Raw genomic sequence first — 25,049 nt, 5'->3', positions numbered from 1 at the left:
GCACGCACAATTTTATGGGTATGTACAGGTACAAGAAACGAAGTTCTTACAAAATTTCAGTCTATGAAAACTACATGTGGTGGTTTTCCTAAGGTAAACCTGAAAGTTGATAAACTATTTCTCCATTTTCCAAAATCTGTCCACTTTCATAAGTCGTGCATTTTTATTTTTATTTGTTTTCAATATCTAACCTATGTTCACTGCTTTTGGTGAAAAAATCCCTAAGGATAAAACACTGTTTTTCTGTTTTCCCTTGTTGAGATATCAAGACCAGGGGCTGAAATAGGAACAAGTCACGACCTGACCTCCAACCACCCACGCCCTAGGAGTCAGGCTCATCGTCATGTGAACTGGACTTTTTTTTTTTTTTTATCTTTTAGAAAAATAGAACTAATTACGTTTTCGTGGGTAACCATTAAACTCTTCTGCAGCATGGATGTCGTCTTCAGTGCTTGTACCTACTTTTGTTTTATTTTTAATCTTTCTTAAATACGTAAGCTAGATTTTCTCCAGGAAGCAACAGTATCAATTTCTTCAACAATTAATATTAAGACTAGCAATCTGGTTTGCAAACATGAAACATCCATTCTTTTTGATAGTGAAACTACTAGCGGGCCATTTTACGATCTGTTGCAATAAGATCTTCAATTTATTGCTGTTGGCTGTGCGAAGTAGTGTTCCCCATGAGACGAGACGATAAATGAGGTTTCCTCGTCTCTTCTCGATTTTTTTTTTTTTTTTTAATTTCATCTAAGAAGTTATCAGAATTCTTATGCTTTACAATATATCTACTAAGCGTATGGCTACTTGAGAAAGCGTTATCCCCCGCAGGGAAAGCGGTCAAAGTGGCTACTCGGTAATTTTAGTTTTGCCAGAGTTATAAATCATACTGTGAGCCAGTCAGGGTTTCCGGGTCTTTTTGCCAGGTCCAGGTCTATACTAGCCGAGTTCCAATACTCTGCACAAAGCATTTTCCAAGCAGCTGTTTCTTGCTAAAAATCTCCTTGCCTGGCAACACGTCTTTCCTTTTTTTCCCTTCCTTTTGACATCTTTTATTAACCAGTATGCGGTCTATTGTTCCGAAACGCACCAAATACGCTCGAGCTAACGTTTTCTCCGCGTTTTTATTGCTTTCGCGTTTGTGATTAGCCATCTACATTTAAATACATGGTTAGCGTATTCCAAGCGTACGCATGAGCAATAAATACGCTTTGCAAACGCTACCAAATAGCGGGGTACTAAGGGTAATGATATAACAGCATTTAAAGTATAATTACGAGAGTGATTCAGAAAGTAATGCCTCCAAGCCAATACTACTGGCCAATAGTACCGCAAACATTCTGAACTGTTTATCATTAATGTACTGATATTTAAGCTATAGAATGTCAGTTGTTTCACCTTCCTATCCTCTTCTTGTTCCAGAGTAATGGAGCAATCTATGACATCCAGTGGTGACGTCCGATTCAAAGCAGCAGGCTGTCATTGAATTTCGGATTGCGGAAGCTTTTGCACCCAGGAACATTCAACGCCGGCGACAAGTCGTGGATACACCATTACGACCCGAAAACAAAGCCTCAATCGATGGAGTACCGTCACATGTTCTCTACCCCACCAAAAAAAAAAAAAAAAATCGAAGTTGAACCATCCGTTGGCAAAATGTTGTAGACATTCTGCCTCATCCTGCCTATAGTCTGGATCTTGCGCCCTGCGACTTTTGACTCTTCCCCCAAACTTAAGGGTCACTTTAGGAGCCAACTTGGACTAGTTGTGACTTAGAAGTAGAAGCAGCAGTTCGGCAATGGTGTCCCTAGTAGCCAGGGGCGGATCCAGGGGGGGAGCGATCGGGGCGGTTGCCCCGCCCATTCCAAAAGAGGAAATGTTCTTATTTCTTATATATAAATAAAACTCATACCAAACTTTGAAGCCCTTAAAAGTAGCAGTATGACAACCCACCGCCCCCCCCAGAAGTCGGTCCTGGATCCACCCCTGCTAGTAGCTACCACAATTCTTCGCCGACCACATTAAACACTTTGTATGTTTGGATGGAAGAAATTCAAGAGGGGGGGGGAAATAAGTAGTTCTGAAAATTAAGTAGGCCAAGAGTATGCTTCTTTTCTTCTTCTATGAATAGAATAAAATGTTAGATTCACTGCTAAATTTTTGTGTGTATCGTATCACATAAGATTCACGAGTCTGCAATTCTTGTCATTAAAATTGCAATCAGTATATTTCAGCTCCAACTTGTCTCAACATTTTCTTTCAGATAAAAACGCAAACAGATGAAACTGAATTTCCAATTTTTTGTTTTTAAAAAAAAGAAACAGTTAAGTTAAAACGAGATTAAAAAATATTCAACGTGTTTGCACGAGCGTCATTTCAAATTTGCCTTGGAGGGAGCGGGTAAGATCCTCTACCTAGTTTCACATTTTTTCCTAGTATATTATTTAGTAGACAATCGATTAAAATATATTTAAATCTCAAACTCAGGTGAGTAACTGATCCCGTGCTTCGTCATGTTGCGCATAGCCCTTCCCTTACAAAATCTTAAATACGCCACTGCCTAAAACAACAACGGATAGCTCAATTTCATTTATTGTTATTCACTAATTAATATTGTTTCTATAAAAGGATTTTGCCAAGGATTACCCTAAGATTTTGCTTTACTAAGTAAGTTAGAATTCGTCTAGGTAGAGAAATGTAAACATGTCTAGTTTACATTTTCGCGTATCGATCTCAATTGTAGTTTTTTTATGTCTCCAAATGAAGAGGTAACTTAGACCCTTGGTGCGAGTAGAGTTTAGAGAGGTGTTTAGTAGGCTGCGTATTGTAAGCCTATGTGAATATATGTTTGTTTGTTTCTATGTGCAAGAGAGAGGAGAGGGAGAGGGTAAAGGCAGAAGCTGACCTATTGCAAAGCACGAGGACGAAGGACAAGTTAGTGACCAGATGTGAATTTAACGTAGTCACTTTCTCCGACTTTTTTCTCTCTCTTTTTCCATTGTTCACCAGCAGCGGCTCTCTTGGATCAAAGATATCACGTGAGTGATGTCACATGACATAATTTGTTACTTTAGTATCTATTTTTTCCTCTTTGTTCCCAAGCTCTTGCAAATATTTTTTTTTTTCTATCTTGTTTACAGTCTGCTGATAATTTTACTCTTTTTTTTTTATTTTCGTGAAATTAATTTTACCTTGCTTGGTGGCAGAGCCCTCATCTCTGACATGAAGGGTTCGATCCTAGTTATGTCAGTTTGTGGTGGACAACTTCATGTTTGGGGCTTTTTTCGTTTCCTCCTAACAAGGGCGCCGATCCTGGGGGACCGAGGGGGCCCGGGCTCCCCCAAAGCTCATGTGGGCCCCCCTATTGTATTTATGAATATACAATATTTGGCATAATTTGAGTGCAATTTGTCTGAAAATCTTCAGATATATATACCTTCTGCATCTGAATGCCGCCCCCCCCCCCCAAATTTTCAGAGAAATCGGCGTCCTTACCTCCTAAGGGTTCTCACTCCATCATTTTCTTTCATAATAAATCACTTTCCTTATTGATCTGAGGTTTATGATTGTGAGGCGATACCTATCGCGGGAGTTCGAGTGACTCTTTAGGGCATGGTTGGATTTTCAACTGTCCTCGATGATTTTGGATTTGTGTGCTCGTCGAGTCCGGTAGTCCAAAAAAAAATTTTAAAAATGTTTCGAAAAAAGTTAGTCAGGTAGGTTTCTATTTTTTAAGTGATAGAGTGCTCACTTATCGTACAGTCCGCAGCAAAAAACCTGCAACATGAGCATATAAGTTTATTGTGAAACGACGATGTCTTTTGCTCCAAAATAAATGTGCAGAGGAGGACGCCAAGGTTTCTCCTGGTGTGATTTTTGCCACTTATACGATATGTTGATGCCCTGCGCTGTTAGTCGTAGTTTCACAATAAACTTACATGCTCATATTGCAGGGTTTTTTGCTGCGGACCGTACCAGACGTCCGTGGTTACATGATTCATAACATAAAAAAATATAATTTATAAAATAATCGTTCGAACACAACGAAGACTATTTTATCAGCGTTTAAAGATACGCAAGCCACTATACAATATATTCCAATAATAAATTTTGTTATTATATACACATTTCGTGGCCCTTTCAGAACGCGGATGGATTCAAATAACTTCTAAATGAAATTAAAATTAAACGAAAACGGAAATTAAGATAAAAATCAAAGCATAAATTTTGTACAGTAAGAGACAAAGGTTCCTTCCGTTTGATGAAGTTCGTTTCGTAAATAATTTCAGAATGGAAGGACAATTTGAGTACAGTTTTCAGTAAATTAAAAAAAAAAAAAACTAATATAATTTTCTGTACGTTCCAGCGTTATTTCCAAAATAAATTTTACAGAAGGGAAAGAATTTTTGTCGCTGACTGTACATAATTTTACAAAACGAGACGAGATGACAAAAAACTTTCCAAGAATCGACACGAGACAAGATTTCTACACAATTTAAGACACAAGACAAAACTTCGTAGTCTCGATGTTTCCCCGTTAGTTTTTTGGTTAGCTCCTGTCTTTGGTGCTCATAGTCCCTTATTCGATTCCTGGTAGGACAACATTGAAATTTGAAAGTATTATACTAGGTCCGATTCCACTTCAACTGTAGGTCCACGTCTCATTTAGCCCTGGTGTTAAAAGGGATGCTAGCCTCCAATCCAACAACAACAGCAACAAAATCAATTCCGAAAATTGTCAGTTCCTCATGCTTGGTCAATACCGAAAATTGTGTTTGGCCTAAACGAAAATTGAACTCTGGACTGTACAGACCAAAGGAACAGTGGCGGATTTAGCCCGAAGCCAACAGTCTAGGTCTTTCCAGTTTTTTTTCTGGCAAAAATAATAGAAGAATGTATTATTTACATATTTTTTGAAAGTTTATGGTTAAAAAAATGAAATGAAATCTTGAAATTTTACGTCCCACGATTTTGTCGGCTAGGCTAAAGGAGACTAGGGTTGCGCACGAGACAAGATTTGAGGCTGTCTCGTCTCGAAAATGTGCTGTAAAAGTGATGTCTCGACTCGAAAACCGTACATTTTTCTATTGGAAGAGCTGTGTCTCGACTCGAATTTTCTCAGGAAAATTCTGTCTCGACTCGACTCGTGCGTATCCCTAAAGGAGACAATGATGATGAGAAATGAATGAAATAGTGGAATGAAGAAGGTAGGAGGAAACGGGAGAATCCCGGGGAAACCCACTCACACGGTGTTTGTCCACCACTAACACGAGCTGGGATCGTGCCAGTCACTTGGCACGAACCAAGGACCTCATGCACCAGAGGTGAACGCTCTACCACTGAGTCACCGCGGCCCAGTTTATAGTAAACTCATTATGTACTTATCATGGTTTGGATTCTGGCTGCCGGTCCCCCAGTTTTTACTTCTAGATCCGCGTCTGCAAAGGAATTCGCGTCTACTATGCAAATGCGGATGAACACTTTAAAAACACTCTGTATAAGTTTAAATATTTTGAGAAATGTATTTATTCCCCAAGACGTGATTATGATGAGATTTGAAATGTGGTGATTATTGTATAAGAATTATGAATATCTGTAAAATAAAATTTAACATAGATTTCACCCAGAAATTATCACCATTTTTTTAAAAATATTATATATATGTATTCCCTATCCATATTCGCCTTCTTTCTTTCTCTGCGTTAACGATGCAGTGACGTCACGATGTCATATAGTTCAGACTGTTCCTTCCATTTTTATCAGCGCGACCTCGAGCCGGGTCGGTCTTTTAAGTCAGGTCAGGGCAGGGTCAGAGGCCAAATGTCAGAAGTCGTGGGTTCAAATATTGAAGTTAGAAGGGGGGGAAAGAGGTGGAGAAAAGTCGACAACGTTCTCTTGAGGCTGCCACCGAGCGTGTCGCGGGAGAAGAGGCGGGTGAGGGGGGGGGGGGGAACTGAAGTTGTAATGTCAGATGAAAAGATGTGACGATCATGAAGTTTGAGAAGGAGCTGTGAGGGGCGGAGAACGAGGGATGCCACGACCTCATTAGTCCTCTTTCGTCTCTATTCCCTCTTCGTACCCAGCTTTGCTTCTTTGACAGTGTTCTCGAAATACAAGCAGATATACGCAATTCAAATGCCTTTTTTTATTATCTTTCTTGCAGATTATTATATTCAAAATTGTATTTGTGAAATGTTATATTCTACTACATCCGGAGTGCAGAAAGTGCAATTATATTGTGGATTTTATATAAATGAATTAAATTTAGTGAGTGTGAAAAAAAGTGTTTTGTCAAGATAGTGCATAAGTGTTTTTCTTTTTAGTGTAAGTGACTATCTGAACCAGAATGGAATGACTTATTCACGAAAGTTGTTTCACACTTGCTCATGCGGTAAGTTGGATACTGTCTGTCTGAGATTCTAGCCCATTTACCCTAACTGAGCTAGTTGGGACCACTAACAGGGACTGGGTGCCTAGTTCCTTTCCAGTGTAATTCAAAAACGGATATATCAAACCGACAAGAATTTTAGAAATAATACCAACAAAAAAAAAATCGATCAAAATATAGCGATCTTGGCCAAGAATTTTAGGAATGATAAAAAAAAAAAATGCATCAAAAGATTGTGATCTTGGACAATGATTAGTTTCTGGATCAGGGGCCACAATTTTTTTTACGGCCTCTAAATCGAGTTTTCGTATTTTCTACGAAATAACCATATCATACTGAGTTAAGTGATAGTTTGGGTTTGGTTACATTATATCCAGATATAAGGCGTACAAGAAAAGATTTGATTGAAATATATCGTTGAATCTTGGATCAGGGGACACAAAATTTTTGAATGAGCCCTAAATCGAGTTTTCGTATTTTCTACGGAATAAGAAAATCATACTGAGTTAAGTGATAGTTTCGGTTTGGCTACACTATATGTAGTTCTCCAGATAAAAGGCCAATATTTTTTTTTTTTTTTTAAATTGAAATATATTAGATCTTTTAATCTAAAAATCACAAGTTGCAGTAAAGGAATAAGCTTAGTATTAGGAATTAGTTTTGAGTTTAGTGTCGTTAAAGTTCCTACGTTTACAAGAACTGTGAAACTATTTGCACTACGTAAATAACAGGTTATAAATTATTTTGCTGCCTCCTCCACCCGCGCCGCATAAATGAAAATAACGTGTAAAAGAAATTATATATTTTCATTCTATGAAATGGCCCTTATCCATAATGGCTAAAGCGCGTGCCTCTGGTGCGTAAGGTTGCGAGTTTTATTCCGTGTATGAGAGAATCAAACGCACGAAAGTGGTTTATGATCCTATTCTAATATGCAGATCTCGTCCCATATAACATCCATTGCTGACAGAAAGCGTAGATGCAAATCATGCATTATACCAATATATATATATCAATAGAAAAATATATATTTAGAAGCGACGCAACTAGGCTAGTCGCCCGTGGCAAGAACTCGCTTTAGAGCTCCTTCCCCCAATCGTTCTTTCAAAAAATGTTCCGGGGGCACACGTAGTATTTCGGGGGGCATTACTGGTACTATTTTATTTATTATTATATTATATTATAGATGTATTATTTTGGTCTCGTCTGGGGGGGGCACTCTCAGAGCTCCGGGGGCCAGGAGCCCCCAAAAATGTGTCTGGAAGAAACACTTCTCCCCTCCCCTGATAAACCAAACCAAAATACTTCCCGACTACACCTAATATTGTCATCATACAGTAGTTCTCCTATTTCATTTTTTCTTCAAGTGACAATTCTTGAATCAAAATTGCAGTACGTAATTTAATTTTTAGTTCAAGATAAAACACCAAATTAATTGGTATTTGATTTTCCAAATAATCTAAAGAGTAGCATACTTGACATATTTTTATAGTTTTGTTATTATAATAACTACAAATCACAATGTTTTTTTTTTTTTTTGAATTATATTCGGATGTGCATATGTGTAGAATAAATCAACAGTCTGTTGCTTTAGAATATAATATTTAATTATGACAAACAGTCAAGCTATTGTCTTGAGTATTATATTTAGACATTTTAAAATCCTCTTAAATCGATGTAAGTTATGGATATGATCCTAAGGTTGGTGAGTCGTTGTTGTCCTGTTAAGTTTCTGATACATATATATATATATATATATATATATATATATATATATATATATATATATATATATATATATATATCTTTAGGTTGCTAAAACTCCTGTCTTGTCTTATAGTAAAAATAAATATTTGCCCAGTTTTGCGCCCCAATCCAACGCCCGGGGCACGAGCCTCGTTTGTCCTCCCTCACTTAGCTACGTCACTAATGTTCCGCAAGTTACAATAAGAATTTAGTACTTCTTCGTCGCGAAGTAACTAAGGTGTCTCCTTTTTATACGCGTGGTTTCAGGTTTGATTCCCATTAAAAGTACTAGCCTTGGTTAAAACATCGGGTCACGGTAACTCAGTGGTAGAATGCTCACATCTTGGGTAAAGAGTCCCTAGTTCGATATCGGGCCTTTTTTTGTGGTAGTAAACATCATATCTGTATGTTCCTTCATTTCCTGCTACATTCTCATTCCATTATTCTTAAAAAGTAATCCATCGTCATCATAGGTATTCTGCCTTTATTGGCAGGTCACTTGCCGCAACTGAGAAGCTTCCATGCTCCACGGTCCTCCGCTAACTTCTTCGTCTTCGCGTATGATCTTTCTGTTTTTATATCATCCGTTTATTGTAGTCTCCTTCGCCCCCTCCCTCTCTTTCCCGCCACCATACCCTCTAGGACGTCCCTCATGATACAATCTCTTCTTAGGCAATGTCCCAACCAGTTTCTCTTCTTCTTCCTAATAATATCTAAAAGTGTTCTTCTCTCACCCACCATTTCTAACACTCACTCATTCGTTTTCCGCTCGACCCAACTAATTCTTTCCATTCTTCTCCACACGCACATTTCGAAGGCTTCCAGTCGATTTTCGTCACCTTTACGTAATGTCCACGTTTCCGCCCCATACAGTACAACACTCCACACGAAGCATTTTATGAGTCTTTTTCTCAACTCTTTATTCAAGGTCCCACAAAAAAACTTTTCTTCCTCCTAAAGGCTTCTTTCGCCATTCCTATCCTTGCTTTTATTTCACGTACGCACTTCATGTTATTACTAAGAATACTAGCCAGATATCGAAAACTATTCACTTGTTCTATTTTTTCCCCTCCTACTTTTATATTTGACATAGACCCCTTCGTTCCAATCACCATGGCTTTTGTCTTTCTAACATTTATTTTCATCCCATATTCTTCAAAGCCCTTTCTCATTTTTTCTAACATTTTGTTGATTTTCTTTTCAGATTCTGCAACAAGCGCCATATCGTCTGCAAATCTTATGCATCTAATCATTCTACCTCCTACCGAAATGCCATCTTCATCATGTAGGCTCTTTTTCACTATCTCTTCTAGATAGACATTAAATAGTGTTGGCGAGAGGCAGCATCCTTGTCGAACTCCCCTTCCAATTGCACTCTCTTCCGTCACTTCTTCCCCTATCCTAACACTTGCTTGTTGGTTCATGTATAAGTTTCTTATGAGTCTTCTATCTTTCCATTCCAACCCTATCTTCGTTAGAACTCCCAGCAACAATTCCCAATTCACGCGGTCAAAAGCCTTTTCTAGATCAATAAATATAACATACACCTCTTTCCCTTTTTCTATAAATCTTTCACCGATCGCCCTTAATAATCCAATTGCATCTCTTGTGCCCTTGCCTCGTCTGAACCCGAACTTCTCCTCCTCAACTTCTTTATTTTTTCTTTCATATAACCTTCTGTTCAGTATTCGGATCAGAATGTTAGCGGCATGAGATATGAGACTAATAGTTCTATAATCCTCACATCTCTTTGCGTTCAATTTCTTAGCCATCGGTATCATGATCGTTTTCAGAAAGGCTTTTGGCCATTCTCCTGTTTCATATATTTCATTGCATAGTCGGAACAATTCTTTCTTTCCCTTGTCTCCTATATTTTTAATGAATTCGATTGGTATGTTATCTATTCCGGTTCCCTTTCCATTCCTAATCTCGGATATAGCCTTTTCAAACTCATCCCGAAGAATACTAAATCCTTTATCATCCTCGCCTACTTCATTTTCTACTTCAACATTTAGGCTACACGATCTATCCCTGCTCTCATATAAGTCTTCAACGCATTCTTTCCACCTTCCTATGACCTCATTTCTCTCACTGACTACCTTCCCATTCTTATTTTCTACTGCCATCATAATACCCCCTTGTTTCCTCCGAAATTCCATAGATTTCACCTCCTTGTACATTTCCTCATATTTCCCAACTCTTTCTAATTCTTCTATGTCCTCGCATTTTCTTTTGTAAAACTCTTCCCTCACTCTGTCTGTTTCTCTTCGTAATTCATTATTTAACTTTCTGTACATCTTTCTACCCTCTTCTGTATCAACCTGTTTCCACATCTTCCTCTCCCTCATTTTCTGCAACATCTGCTCTGTAACCCATGGTTTCTTAGCAGTTTTGTGTTCGCGGTAACCTGCTGCTTCCTCTGCAGCCTGCTGTAAGCAACGTTTAATATGTTCCCACCGTGCGTTACTACCTGCGTCTATCGTTTCCTCGTTTGAACATTTTTCTTCGAATTTTTCAACGAAAAGATTTCTTATTTCCTCGTTTTTCAACTTTTCAGTATTCAACACTTTGTTACCTACTTTTCTTCTGCCTACATTTTTAGTTGAATATCTACTTCGGCCAGCACAAGATTATGATCAGAGAAAATATCAGCCCCGGGAAGGGTCTTCGCGTTCTTTAAGCTATTCCGATACCTGTCCTGAATCATAACATAGTCTATCTGATATCTTCCGACGTCTATCGGTGATTTCCATGTATATCTTCTTCTCTTGTGCTGATTGAACCAAGTGTTCCCAATTACTAGTGAATTCTGTCTACAGAAATTCACCAGTCCCTCTCCCCTTTCATTTCTTTCGCCTAAGCTATATTTGCCTACAATACTACCTTCCTGTTTCTCTGCCACAACTGCATTGAAATCTCCCATTAGTTACTTTAATTAAACATCCGTACACGGCATAATTGTTGGGCGCAGAACTGAAAGAATTCATTTCATTTCGGCTAAAAACTTAAATAGTGGTCTGGATTTCAGTTTAAGGAATTTTTTATACGATGCTTTAGACCACTTTTTACTATTATTGTTATTTATTTATTTTTTAAAGTAAATAACTAAGTTTGTATCCAACATATGTGTATGGCTAGGCTTGCCAGATGTCCCGGTTTGACCGTGACAATCCCGGTTTTTTGAGGGGTTGCCCCGGCGTCCCGACCGGTTTCTGGTTTAGTCCCGATCAGACGGAGAAATTTAGTTTCTTATTACGTAATTATTTAACAACTTCTAGTGCTTTTTCCATAGAGAAATCATGGAAGAGTCAACAGTGAGAGGGCTAATGCTCTGCAAAATGAACTTTACAATGACTTGTAGTGAATTCTTTGATAAAATAAAGAACAATATATGCTTCTAGAGAAAGGTTCATTCAAGCGTAAATAGTGTAGAATATAAGCCTAAATTATGTGTTATAGTTGTTCCTTTCTTCCTCATTTTGCGGATATTAAACTACTTATCTGTTAAATTTTGAATTTTGTCGTGCTAAAAATTGTTTATGGCATATATATGGAATAGTCGGATATAATGGAATACCTCATTATATCACCTGTAATGTGTTGCTTCCAAGCTGAGAGGAAAGAAACTACTACCTCACGTTCCCATGATGCTCTACAGTCAGTGTCCTTGTGATTGTGACTTTCGCTGTGTTGGTAGACGTGAAAATCTGATTTCTTATTCCTGAAAACTTTTACGGGTATGTACTAAACTTCCATCTACATATTTCAGAACTTGTAATATCGTTCCCATTTTTGTAGGAAAAAAAAATAGTTGCCATGACTTTTGCGGTAACCCTCGTATAAACAATCTGATCCAGCAGAACGATCAATTATTGGTTACGGAGATCATAATTTTTAGTGATTTATAAGTTCCTTTTTTGTGGATTTTCTCGGAAAGTGCGCAGTCTTTGAATAATATTTTTGTTAAATGAAAATTAATATTTTAGAGTTAATGATAGCTTTCTCCTATAGGTATATCTCATTCACCATACAGCGTAGTGTCGTCTTTTTAGTTTCTTAGTAAGATTCTTGATTACTGTAGACTTTCAGCGTCAGTATCATGTTAATGCGTGGATTGGTTCTCGTTCAGCCTTAATTTATAGGTTTATAAAATTATTCATATTTCTCAATAAACTTGCAAACTTTCACACTATGTATATCATTCTGTTCTACTCAGTCAGATCCATCGATTAATAGATGGCTCATCATTGGACATTTTTTTTTCGTTGAATGCTAATAGCATTTTAGAATTCATTTTTTTTAAGTAGTTGGGAAAGCTTACCGAAGAACCTTTTTTTAAGTGGAGAGAACTTAGCGAAGAACTTTTTGTGTGTGGTCTTAACGAAGAATCTTTTTTAATACAGAGAGCTTAGCGAAAATCCTTTTTAAATAAGGAGAGCTTAGCAAAGAAGACAGTTTGGCGAAGAACCTGTTTTAAGTGTGGAGAACTTACCGAACAACTTTTCTTTGAGGTAAGAGTAGCGAAGAACCTTTTTTTTTTTAAGTGGGACAAGCTTAGCTAACAACTTTTTTTAAGGGAGCAAAGCTTAGCTTTTTTTTTAATGGGGAGAGTTTAGCAAAGAACCTTTTTCTAAATGGGATGAGCTTAACAAAGAACATTTTTTAAGTACAGGGAGCTTAGCAAAGAAACACTTTTTAAGTGAGAAGAATTTAGCGGAGACCCTTTTTTGAGTAGTTAGAGCTTAGCGAAGGATCTTTTTAAAATGGAGAGAACTTAGTCAATATCCTCTTTAAAGTACCTTTGCTAAAGAAGAACTTAGCAAAGTACCTTTCTCTAAATGAGGTGAGCTTAGAAGAGAACATTTTTTTTAAATAGGGGAGCTTAGCGAAGAATCTCTTTTTAAGTTGGGAGAGCTTTGCGAAGAATATATTTTTAAGTGGGACAAGCTTAGCTAAGATCCTTTCTTTAAGTGAGGAGAACTTACCGAAGATCCTTTTTTGTGTCGACAGAGCTTGGCGAAGAACCTTATTAAAGTAGCGATAACTTAGCGAAGAACCATTTTCTAAGTGAGGTGAGCTTAGCAAAGAACATTTTTAAGTAGGAAGAGTTTAGCGAAGAATCTCTTTTTAAGTAGAGATCTTAGCGAAGAACCTTTGTAAGTGGGCGAGCTTAGCCAAGAACCTTTTTTAAATGGGGAAAACTTAGCGAAGAACCTTATTTAAGTAGGGAAAGCTTAGCAAAGAACCTATTTTTTAACCGGGGTAAGCTTAGCGAAGAACTTTTTTTAAGTGGAAGATCTTAGGGAAGAACCTTTTTTGAGTGGGGAGGGCTTAGCGAATAACCTTATTTAAGTAGGGAGGGCTTAGCGAAGAACCCCTTTTTAGGTGGGGAAAGCTTAGTGAAGAAAAGAACCCTTTTCTAAGTGGAGTGAGCTTAGCGAAGTACCTTATTTAAGGCGGCAGACTATTAAATATTTTTGAAAAACTAATATTTTTTCTTTTGCCCGTTTTTCGTAAGTGGAAAGAGGTAATAAAATGTAACTTACCAGAATAATAGGTAATGTTATTCTACATTCGAAAATACGAATCGGAAGAATTTTCAGTGTTGCCATCCATAGAAATTACAGTGTGATCAAAATTTGAATTACTCAAAAATCTAGGTAAACGCAGCGACTAGAAAAATGAACTCAACGGTAATTGATGACTTATCATGCTGTCTATGTTCCTTGTTTACTACTTTTTAAATAATATTTCTATTTATTTTATAAAACTTACACAAATTATTACAAAATAAATAAGTTATTACAAAATAAATACAAATATTATTTAAAAAGCAGTAAACAAGGAACATAGACAGCATGATAAGTCATCAATTACCGTTGAGTTCATTTTTCTAGTCGCTGCCTTTACCTAGATTTTGAATAATTCAAATTTTGGTCACACTGTAATTTCTATGGATGGCAACACTGAAAATTCTTCCGATTCATATTTTTGATTGTAGAACAACATTATCTATTATTGTGGTAAGTTACATTTTATTACCTCTTTCCACTTACGAAAAAGGGGCAAAAGAATAATTATTAGTTTTTCAAAAATATTTAGTAGTCTGCCCCCTTAAATAGGGAGAGCTTAGCGAAGAACCTATTTTTTAACTGAGATAAGCTTAGCGAAATTTTTTTTAAGTGGCAAATCTTAGGGAAGAACCTTTTTTAGTGGGGAGAACTTAGCGAAGGGTTTTTTTTTTTGAGTGGAAAAGAGTAACGAAAAACCTTTTTAAATGGGGTAAGTTTAGCGAAGAACCTCTTTTAAGTGGGGAGAAATAAGCGAAGAATCTTTTTTTTTTTAATTCGGGAAAACTTAGAGAAGAGCCCTTTTTGAGTGAGGAGAGCTTAGCGAAGAACTTTTTTTTTAAGTGTTCAGAGCTTAGCAAAGAACTTAGTAACTGGAAGATTTTATTCAATTTCAAAGAATTTCGTATACAAATCGCAAAAAATCGGAAGAATAGTGTTTGTAAGAAAGAAAGAAAGAAAAAAGGTTGAAATTTTCATTCTAACATGGAAACTTAGTACAGGAAGAGTAGCGAAAGGAGAAGATCACGATTTACCTTTGTTTCTTCCCCACTCCTCTATCCACAGCCCCTATAATTACCATGTTCCCAGTTATTAATGAGAAGGTGGGGAACGAAGAATCGCTGACCAGCACGATAGATATTCATTCTGCTTCTGCGGTTTTCCACTGTCGCGGAAGGAGGAAGAACAAGAGTTTTTTTTTTTTTTTTAACTGAATGAAATGGATAAGAAAACAAAACAAACGCGAACGTAGAAGTAGATTATGCACCCTTGAATTACACCACTGGTTGCCGCTTTCAAAAGGAAAAAAAAGAAAAAGAAGAAATCTATGCTTCAATATTTTAGTCATGAAAACACGATTGTAACACCGGGGTGACGACACCTCTAGATTTGCAGGTGTGTTTTTTTTTCTCCCTGAACCCACCCACCTAACCTGTAACAGGAACAGAGAAGTCATTTTTCATGTAATGCACTTGTTAAAGAGATTCTTATTTTATTATTTTTTTCTCGTTACACTGTATGACTACATTTTCCTCTCACCTTTCATGTTACTGAAATTACCTATTTGCAGATTTTAAAATGCAAATTTTTGTGCAGATTTTTAAATGCAGATTTTTAAGTGCAAATTTTTAAATGCAGATTTTTAAATGCATATTTTTAAGTACAGATTTTTAAGTGCAGATTTTTAAATGCAGATCTTTAAATGCAGATTTTAAGTGTAGATATTTAAATGCAGATTTTTAAATGCATATTTTTAAATGCAGATTTTTAAGTGCATATTTTTTAATGCAGATTTTTAAGTGCAGATTCTTAAATGCAGATTTATAAGTGATTTTTAAATACAGATTTTAAAATTCAATTTTAAATGCAGATTTTTAAGTGCAGATTTTTAAATGCAGATTTTTAAATGAAGATTTTTAAATGTAGATTTTTAAGTGCAGATTTTTAAATTTAGATTTTTAAGTGTAGATTTTGAAATGTAGATTTTTAAATGCAGATTTTTAAGTGTAGATTTTTAAATGAAGATTTTTAAATGTAGATTTTTAAGTGCAGATTTTTAAATTTAGATTTTTAAGTGTAGATTTTGAAATGTAGATTTTTAAATGCAGATTTTTAAGTGTAGATTTTTAAATGCAGATTTTTAAGTGCAAATTTTTAAATGCAGGTTTTTAAGTGCAGATTTTTAAATGCACATTTTTAAGTGCAGATTTTTAAATGCAGATTTTTAAGTGCAAATTTTTAAATGCAGATTATATAAATGCAGATTTTTAAGTGTAGATTTTTTAATGTAGAGTTTTAAATGTAAGTTTTAAATGCAGATTTTTAAATGCATTTTTTTTCGATAGAACTTTGTGGAAAGAACTCTTTTCTTTCAGTTTAACGTATCGCGAATATACCCTTTAAGCTAAGGGAAAAAGATGATTACGGCAAGTGGATAATGATAGAAGAATTGGTGGAATGAGGATGTCGGAAGAAATGGAAGTACCGGGAGAAAACTCACGGACACGATGTTGTCCACCAGAAACTTACTCGGCCAGGGATCGAATCAATGATCTCACGCACGAGAGGCAAGCGTTCTACCACTGAGCCACCGTGCTCAACATGAAAACAAAGAGTGCTAACCACGTGTTCATCGCTAGGCTAGACATAGTTCATCTAGTCGCTAATAGATGGCGTTGGAGTGGTCAGACCCACAGAATGACTGTTACGCTAAGTGATTTGGCAATGGTTATGCTCTTAGGCTAAAGAAAACGTTTTCATTAATAAAATCGAATGATTATGAACAAATTGGTGGAATGAGAATGTGGTAGTAGATTAATGAAATCTGAAAAATCTACGAACACAATGTTGAGAACTACTTACTCAAACATGGCCTGTGATCTAAACTCTGTTACTTTGTTTTGAGAAGTTCTGTTGACCGAAATTCTTTATACGAGGTGTGTCCAAAATAAAGACCAAACTTTTGCTATGAAATCCGTATTACTCACTCCACAACATTATAAGCACTATTCTTCTCGAAGTAGTTCCTTCTACTGGCAATACGCTGTTTCCAACGTTTCTACCTTTTTTGGAAAACCTTCTGGAATACAGTTACTGCGAATGTGTGCAGGTCTTTTGTCGCATTGTCTTGAATCTCCTGCATGGTTTGAAAACGTCCTCTTTCCTAACTGAGTTTAAGTTTGGGAAACAGGAAAAAAAAGTTTGCCGGGGTAAGGTCCGGAGAATAGGGTGGATGAGCATAACAGGAGTCTAATGTTTTGCCAGATTACTATGGGAGGAGCAAAGCTTGGCACGATGCACGATCCAAGTCTGGTTTACCCAAAATTCAGGCATCTACCTGCTCAGAACATCCCTCAACCGCGCTACAAGGTCCTGATACAACTGTTTGTTTACCATCTGACTACGTGATACTAATTCATGATGGACAATGACTTTCCACTCAGAAAAAAAAACACAACCAAAATCACCTCGACCTTTGGCCGATGCATGCGTGCTTTGTTTGGACGATGACACCCTGAATGAATTTAAAAGGAATTGAAGTGTCTGTGTAAATGTTTTGCCAAGTTTGTAGCAAAATTTCACACACAAAGGTTATTATTCAAACTGTTTTCATTTTCACTGTATCATTAATCTGACGAGCAGCTCGTGAACGTATTTCTTCAGCGGCTGTAGCTTGGCGCAGTGATTCCGACCTGAGACGTTATAAAATCCCATCTCGAGAGGTAAAAATTCCCATTTTGTTCTTGAATTTCCCACACTAAAGTAATATCAAAATTTTTATTAACTTTGAAAATGAAATTAAATGAAATCTTTGAGTTTTACGTCCCATATTTTATTAATTTTGAATATATGAACAATAAAATTAGTGAATATCTGTCATTTTATTCAATATACTGGTCAATTCTGGAAAAATTCTGATTCTCTTACGTTAATCAAACAGTTTATACACGTATTTTCCTTAATCGAAATAGACAACTGAAAGTGCTGGTGAAAATAAGTACATTTTGTTAGGAGTTTACTATTTTCATCACGCTTTCGTATTATGATCTTCCATTGAACGGGAACTTATTTGATCAACTTCATTCTTCAATTATTTCGTATGGAACGTTTTGAAAATTGAACGTTTCTCGTTTTACCTTCTTCCCTTAATTCTGTTCTTTCTTTCATTTTTTTTTAAATATCAAAGTACTATTAACGTTAGTAACATTCATTATATAGTAACAAAATTTGTCAATTAGCATTACTTTCGCATTTATTGAAGATCCATTTGCCTTCTCGCCCATAGACAATTTTGTCGTCAATAGGATAGATATATATGAAAAATCCCATAAATCCTGCCAATTTTGACAAAAATTCCCTTTATCCCATTTTACGAAATTATTGTCAAAAAATCCCACAATATGGGATTTTCCGACGGGTAGGCATCACTGGCTCGGCGACTAACGTTCATAGCGAAGCAAGGTAAATGGCAATTTGTTGTTTAAACCTGCCGCTAGGTGCGCTCAGAAGCGACGGCGTGCTCCCTCTGGCGGTTGGTGCCAAGGATCTTATAAAATAGAGGATCTGTCCTTACAACAAAATCTTGAAGCCATACGTCACAGTTTAACCACCCCTACTCTGCCCACTCCGCCCAATAGGATCGCAATGTTTTGAGCCAACAATCATGGCGGAAACGAAAGTAGCCAATCAGACGATGGCGGAAACGAGAGTAACCAATCAGACGTGCCGATGCTCGATTGTTTTTTGGCTTCATTCATTTAATAGCATGAAGATACATATGGGCAGATCCTCTATTTTATAAGATCCTTGGTTGGTGCACTATTTCAAAAGTTCAGGTTTCTTTCTGAAGACAGCTCGTATATGTATCCAGTCCGTGTGTCCATCCGCCCGTCCGTCCGGTAAATAAATAATCACAAGAACTTCTTAATGGATCACAACCAATTTTAGTCAGGATGTAGAGGTTTAAAAGTTAGGAATCGGGTTGTTTCATATTCAAACCGGAAATGGTAGAAACCATTCATTTCCGGTTTTACGTTGATCACCATAGAGTAAAACTGTAGTAGAGAACGAGAAGTTTTTTTCCTGTAATCCATTAAGCGTCATGAGGATACTCTTCATCTCCGCCCTTAACTCTCTACTAATACCGGAAGTAATAGAAATCCATTAGAACTTCTGGTTTAAATATTGATCTAAATAGAGCAAAACAATAGACAATAGCGGAAAGCTGTTTTTTAATCGATTTAGCGTTCTAACAATTGGTGCCATCTTCTGCATTAACATTTTATTCAAACCGGAAGTGGCAGATATCAACTATTTCCGGTTTTAACGATAAATACCATAGAGTTGAGTTGATTTTGGGTTTAACGTCCCTTTTAGCAGCGACGCTATATGATACATGGGCCTACTGATTAACGTAGAATCCGAACCACATGAGCTCCTGCCGGGAATCGACCCCAGGTACCCCACGCAAAAGGCGTGTACGCTAACCGCTTAGCCACGAAAGAGCTCTACTGATTACCATAGAATAAAAACGGTAATAGATAGCGAAAAGCAATTTTCTGCAATCAATGGAGCGTCTTAAGAATATAATCCATCTTTACTTTAATCTGTCTATTAAAACCGGAAGTAGGGGAAATCAACCACTTCCTGTTTTAACATTGATCGCTGTAAAGGATAATTAAGTCTCCGAAGAATATATTATATCTCCACTCTTAGCTCTCTCTCTACTCAAACCGGAAATTGTAGAGAGCTACTATAGCTTCCTCTTTGAATATTGAGGTTCACATAGTTTGGAAATCTACCTCAGCTTCAGAAGTTAATATAATAATAGCAGTATCATGGAATCTCACATGCTTCTATTCAATACCGAAGTCCCAACATAAAAACGCTATTTTTTACGACGGAGCCTTAAGAGTCTTCATCCCGGCGAAATTAAAATACCGCTAATTTTACAGTAATTATGTGATATCTTCAAATAGATAAAAGATAATCGAAATGTGGAACAAGAGCGCCCTAGACAATATTATTTTGTATAAGAAACCTTTATCACGACTCACTTATCTGCTTTCGATTTCGAGCCATTTTGAAAATCGGCATTTATTTTCGCGTTTCTAAACAGCTGAAAACGGAAAGCCACTACGTGACTTGTGATAACGGTACCTCACGCAAAATAATATTGTCTAGGGCGCTCTTGTTCCATATTTCGAAGATATTTTTTATCTATTTGAAGATATCACATAATTACTTTAAAATTAGCGGTATTTTAATTTCGCCGGAATGAAGACTTAATATGTTTTTAGTATGGAAAATCAAATTTATATTTTTAAAGAAAGAAAAATGCCCAGACTTTTGCTACCTATTTTCATATCATAAGTCCACTTTTAAGACATCCTCTTGGAAGCGGACCCTATAAATAATTCCCGCTTGGTAATAAGCTTCTTGATTATTGCCCCTTATCGTTTCCAGGGTTATATAATATCTGTGTATGTAAACTTAATTTTGAATTGCCTTTTAATATGTAATTTTTTCATTGTATTTATATATTTCTTGAGGAACGCCGTATTCTAATCTTTAGATCGTTGGAATCACGTCCGCATACTCCTGGGTTCGATTCACCATTGGTGTTTCCCAATTTTCGGAGTCTACCTAGTGTCGTGAGGCGAACTAAGGAGTCACTTGAATTAAAGGTCGCGATGGCCACTAGGTCTAGAAAGCTTATGTTACATCTATTTAGAGACATGGCGACGCACGTGTTAGTCCTAGAATATGCGTAGTTCAGCCGGTCGCCAACAGATGGCGTTGGTATGTATTTAGAGCGGCTCAGGCCCACAAAGGGATGTTACGTCAACTGGTTTATTTTTTTACTGATATTTTTCTTGCTTTTCAGTATGCAATGTCATTCCTCTTTTATTACAATTGTTTTTAAATGATTCTTTAATAGTTTAAACTTATATTTAATATTCTTTCTGTATCTCACAATGAGTTAGGGAAAAAAAATATATCTACTAAAATAATTTAAATAAAAACATTTTCCGCTACTAGATCCTAGTTAGAATTACCATTTTCACCTCCCTTTGCTATCACCATGTATTTTTCCCGCAACCAGAGATTGAGAAACGCTGAAGTAGGCCTTTTTTCTTTTTGCATTCATTGTCCTACGTATTCTGGACGTTATTGTCGCCTTACTTTAACAAACGAACAAACAAACAAACAAATACTTTCTAAGTATAATTGCTTTACCGCCGTTTCCCTAGTAGGTAAAACTTACTTTACTGGCTATAAATGTTCCCATAAATTTTACATAGAAATAAAATAAAGTGTATTTAATATCTTGTTATTCAAACACACTGTGAAAATTAATGATTTGTCTTAATTATTGTTTCGAGTACCTTGCTCGAAGTAATTTGCTTTATTTTGATTTGTAGGATAGTGCTCTGTAGCCCGTGGGCGCTAGTTTTAGAACACCTTATATACTATTTAGAAAGCAAGGATAAGAATGGTTAAAAAAAAAGCACTTAGGGAAAAGAGAAAACTTCCTGTGGCTCTTCGCATAAATAAAGACAACTCGCAAAATATTTCGTATAGAGGATTGTACTCTATAGCCATGACACATGGAGATTAGCAAAAGTGACGGAACACATTAGTAATCCATAATTTAGAACATTACTCTAGTTTCTAAGAGGCTTTTGAAATGTAGGTGTGGATCTAAATGGCGTGACAAACATCTTGGCATTTGAAGGCGGCGCTCCAAGTTCCCTTTAAATGCTTCTAGCAAATGAGAGACCAGCAGTATTGCAACGTTTATTTTGCACACAGCCACGTCTATTCCCTCTCACCTGATCGCGCTGTAGTTTGTCTGATTAGCCATAGCCACACCCCTTTACCACTTGGCAACGTCGCGTCAGAGCTTGCGTTTTATTCGTTTAGCTGAAATGCCAAGATGTTTGTCACAAGCTTTAATTAATGGAAGGAATAGAAACTTCACTGAGAAGGAATTGTATTCTGAGGGATGTGACAGAAGGTACGATAGAAGGAAAAGCAGGAAGAGGCGAAATACGATACAATTGATGGATTGCACAGTTCGACCTCGGTAACTCCAATTCCTTGATAACACGAATTTCTTACATTCCTTTGAACTCTCCATAACACTCAACGTTAAAATAACCTCATGTAAGTAAAATGTTTAAAAGTTACAATCTCGGTAAGTCGAATTTTAAGGGTTTCACATTTGAAACCCTCGGTAACTTGAACTTTCGTATCATCAAAGCTTTACGAGTCGAAGTTTACCTCTATAAGTCGAATTTCTCTTGATGTGATCTCGACAACTCGAAGCTATAGCTGTATTCTTTTATGTAATTGTCATTGTTACTAGTCCTGTCATTGTTGCTAATGTGTACTGTTATTGAGTTTTAGTCATGTCTAGTATATTACTTTTACTAGTCATCTTTATTTAATTTAGGAACTTTCACAACTTCGAGTTATAGAGATTGAATGAACAAAACTTCGACTTATAGAGATTGAATGAACAAAACTTCGAGTTATAGAGATTGAATGAACAAAACTTCGAGTTATAGAGATTGAATGAACAAAACTTCGAGTTATAGAGATTGAATGAACAAAACTTCGAGTTATAGAGATTGAATGATCAAAACTTCGAGTTATAGAGATTGAATGAACAAAACTTCGACTTATAGAGATTGAATGAACAAAACTTCGAGTTATAGAGATTGAATGAACAAAACTTCGAGTTATAGAGATTGAATGAACAAAACTTCGAGTTATAGAGATTGAATGAACAAAACTTCGAGTTATAGAGATTGAATGAACAAAACTTCGACTTATAGAGATTGAATGAACAAAACTTCGACTTATAGAGATTGAATGAACAAAACTTCGAGTTATAGAGATTGAATAAACAAAACTTCGAATTATAGATATTGAATGAACAAAACTTCGAGTTATAGATCTTGAATGAACAAAACTTCGAGTTATAGAGGTTGAATGAACAAAACTTCGAGTTATAGAGATTGAATAAACAAAACTTCAAGTGATAGAAATTGAATGAAAAAGATTCGAGCTATAGAGATTGGATAAACAAAACTTCGAGTTATAGAGATTGAATAAACAAAACTTCAAGTGATAGAAATTGAATGAAAAAGATTCGAGCTATACTTGATAACTCGAATTGTTATCTATTCCATTTCGATTCAAGTTATAGTGGACTCACTGTAGTAAAACAGAGAATTACTACATCAAATTAAATTAAATTAAATCTCTAGCATTACGTTCCACTTTTATGCTCTTTAGGCTAAAGAAGGAGTAATGAAGATGAGTTAGTGATAAGGAAAGAATTGCTGGTAGAAGAATAGGGAGAAAACGGGAAAACCGCGAGAAAACCCACACGGACTCCTCCCCTCCCCGTAACTGCTACATGAAGTCGAAGAGATTAGCTGAAGATTGTGGTACCTTGAAGGTTCTTAGTTTTGTGGAAAATGACCCGCTAATAATATTAGAATACTCCCTTTTTTTTGTTTAACGTTTTACGATTATGTATACCGATGCTAAGGGAGACGTTAATGATGATAATGGATGTAGTGGTGAAATGAAGAAATTAAGAATAACACAGGAGGAGAAGCCGAGAAAACCCATGCAGAAAGCCCGTTTTTTGAGAACTGGGGTCGAACTAGGGACCCTAAACACGACAAGTGGGCACTCTACCACTAAGCCACCGAAGCACGCAGAGTACTTGTAATGTTGATATTACAACTAATCACTCAGAGGCAAGGGCGCCGATCCGGGGGGACCGAGGGGGCCAGGGCCCCCCCAAAGCTCATGTAAGCCCCCTCATTTTATTTGTAAATGTGCAATATTAAGCATAATTTGAATGCAATTTGACTTAAAATCATCATATATGCTTTCTGCATCTGAATGGGCCCCCAAAAATTTACAGAGAAATTGGCGCCCTTGCTCAGAGGCGGGATTCGTCTCAAGGGCCTCTATTAGACTAGAAATGAATTCTTACAGTTTAACGTCCCACGATTGTGTCTTTAAGACTAAAGAAGATGAATAATTAAGGCAATGATGGATGATGAGGGTGAATAATGATGGAGTAGTGGAATGACCATGTGGGAGGGAACAGGAATACCCGAGAAAACCCACGGACATGATGTTGTCCACCATAAATTTACTTAACTGGAGATCGAACCAAGGACCCCATGCACCAGAGGTAAGCGCTCTACCACTGAACCACTGTTCGGCAACTCTATTGGGCCAGAATAGGTTTAAAGATAATATTCGCAATCTCTGCTATCTTTAGTTTCTCTCCTTGCCTTATGTTACTCCTTACTTTGAATTATATATTCCGTTCTGTATGATCGCGAAACATGGTTGCTGAGAACAAAATCCCGAGTAGTTGTGGGCACAAAAACCGGTTTGGTTTTCACCGAAACCAGTTATCGATTTTCTCCAAAACCGGTTCGGTTTTCACCGCATCCGGTTTCGGTTTTCTTCAAAATTTGTTCTATTTCTGACCAGAATAGTGTTTCGTTGTTCTCCGGAAACTGAATCTTTTTCCACCGAAATAGATTTATGTATCTTCCAAGTTTTCACCGAAACCAGTTTCGGTGAAAACCTGAACCAGTTTTGAAAACCAAAACCGGTTTTGGAGAAAACCGATCCCTTTTTTGGAGAAAACCGAAATGTCGGTTTTTCGGGTTTCGGTTTTACTAGAAACCGGTTTCCGGTTTTTATAAACACCGGTTTTGCCCATCCCTAATCCCGAGACGAATATTCGGACGAGGAGAAACGACAATGGGAATGGCGGAAACCTCATAACGAGAAGCTACATAATTTATATCGTTTACAAAACATTCTTAGCGTCATCAAGTCTAGGAGGCTCAGAGGGTAGGTCATGTAGCCAGAGTAAAAGAAAGTAGGGACATTTTCAAAGTTTTAACTAAACATCCAGCTAGAAGACGACCATTAGGAAGACATAGGCGCAGATGGGAGGTCACTACTAAAATGGATCTCACAGAAATAAGAATACAAAGTAGAAATTGAATCAATGGAGACTGCTTTTTTTGAATGCGACATTGAACCTCCGGGTTCCATAGGTCATCCGTGCACTGTAACATCTGCAACGAGATGTAGCGTTAATGTTTCCACTGGCTACAATCAGTAAATTAAATTATATCGGGTATTGGAACGTCTTACGAAACAAGATTTTTATTGATACGTGTTATGAAAAATGGTCCATCCTATATATATGAACCAAAATAAGCGAATTTAAGTGAAATCTAATTTGAAATTAACAACAGTAATTGTCAATGACAAATAACATGAATGTT

At 36.7% G+C, this 25,049-nt stretch overlaps 1 protein-coding gene across 1 annotated transcript in view; it reads left to right on the top strand.

Moving 5' to 3' along the window:
- Positions 1-6,023: 6,023 nt before the first annotated feature.
- The window catches only part of Samuel (SAM-motif ubiquitously expressed punctatedly localized protein), a 486,265-nt gene continuing 467,239 nt past the window's right edge, over positions 6,024-25,049 (top strand). The window contains exon 1 of the mRNA XM_081740453.1: positions 6,024-6,391. Coding sequence (XP_081596579.1) covers positions 6,352-6,391 — 40 coding nt within the window. The 5' untranslated portion in view covers positions 6,024-6,351. The remainder of the gene's footprint in view (positions 6,392-25,049) is intronic.

The sequence above is a fragment of the Thermobia domestica genome, chromosome 15 (assembly GCF_964235325.1).
Source record: "Thermobia domestica chromosome 15, izTheDome1.hap1.1, whole genome shotgun sequence".
NCBI classification, from domain to species: domain Eukaryota; kingdom Metazoa; phylum Arthropoda; class Insecta; order Zygentoma; family Lepismatidae; genus Thermobia; species Thermobia domestica.
This window is presented reverse-complemented; position numbering and strand designations above follow the sequence as displayed.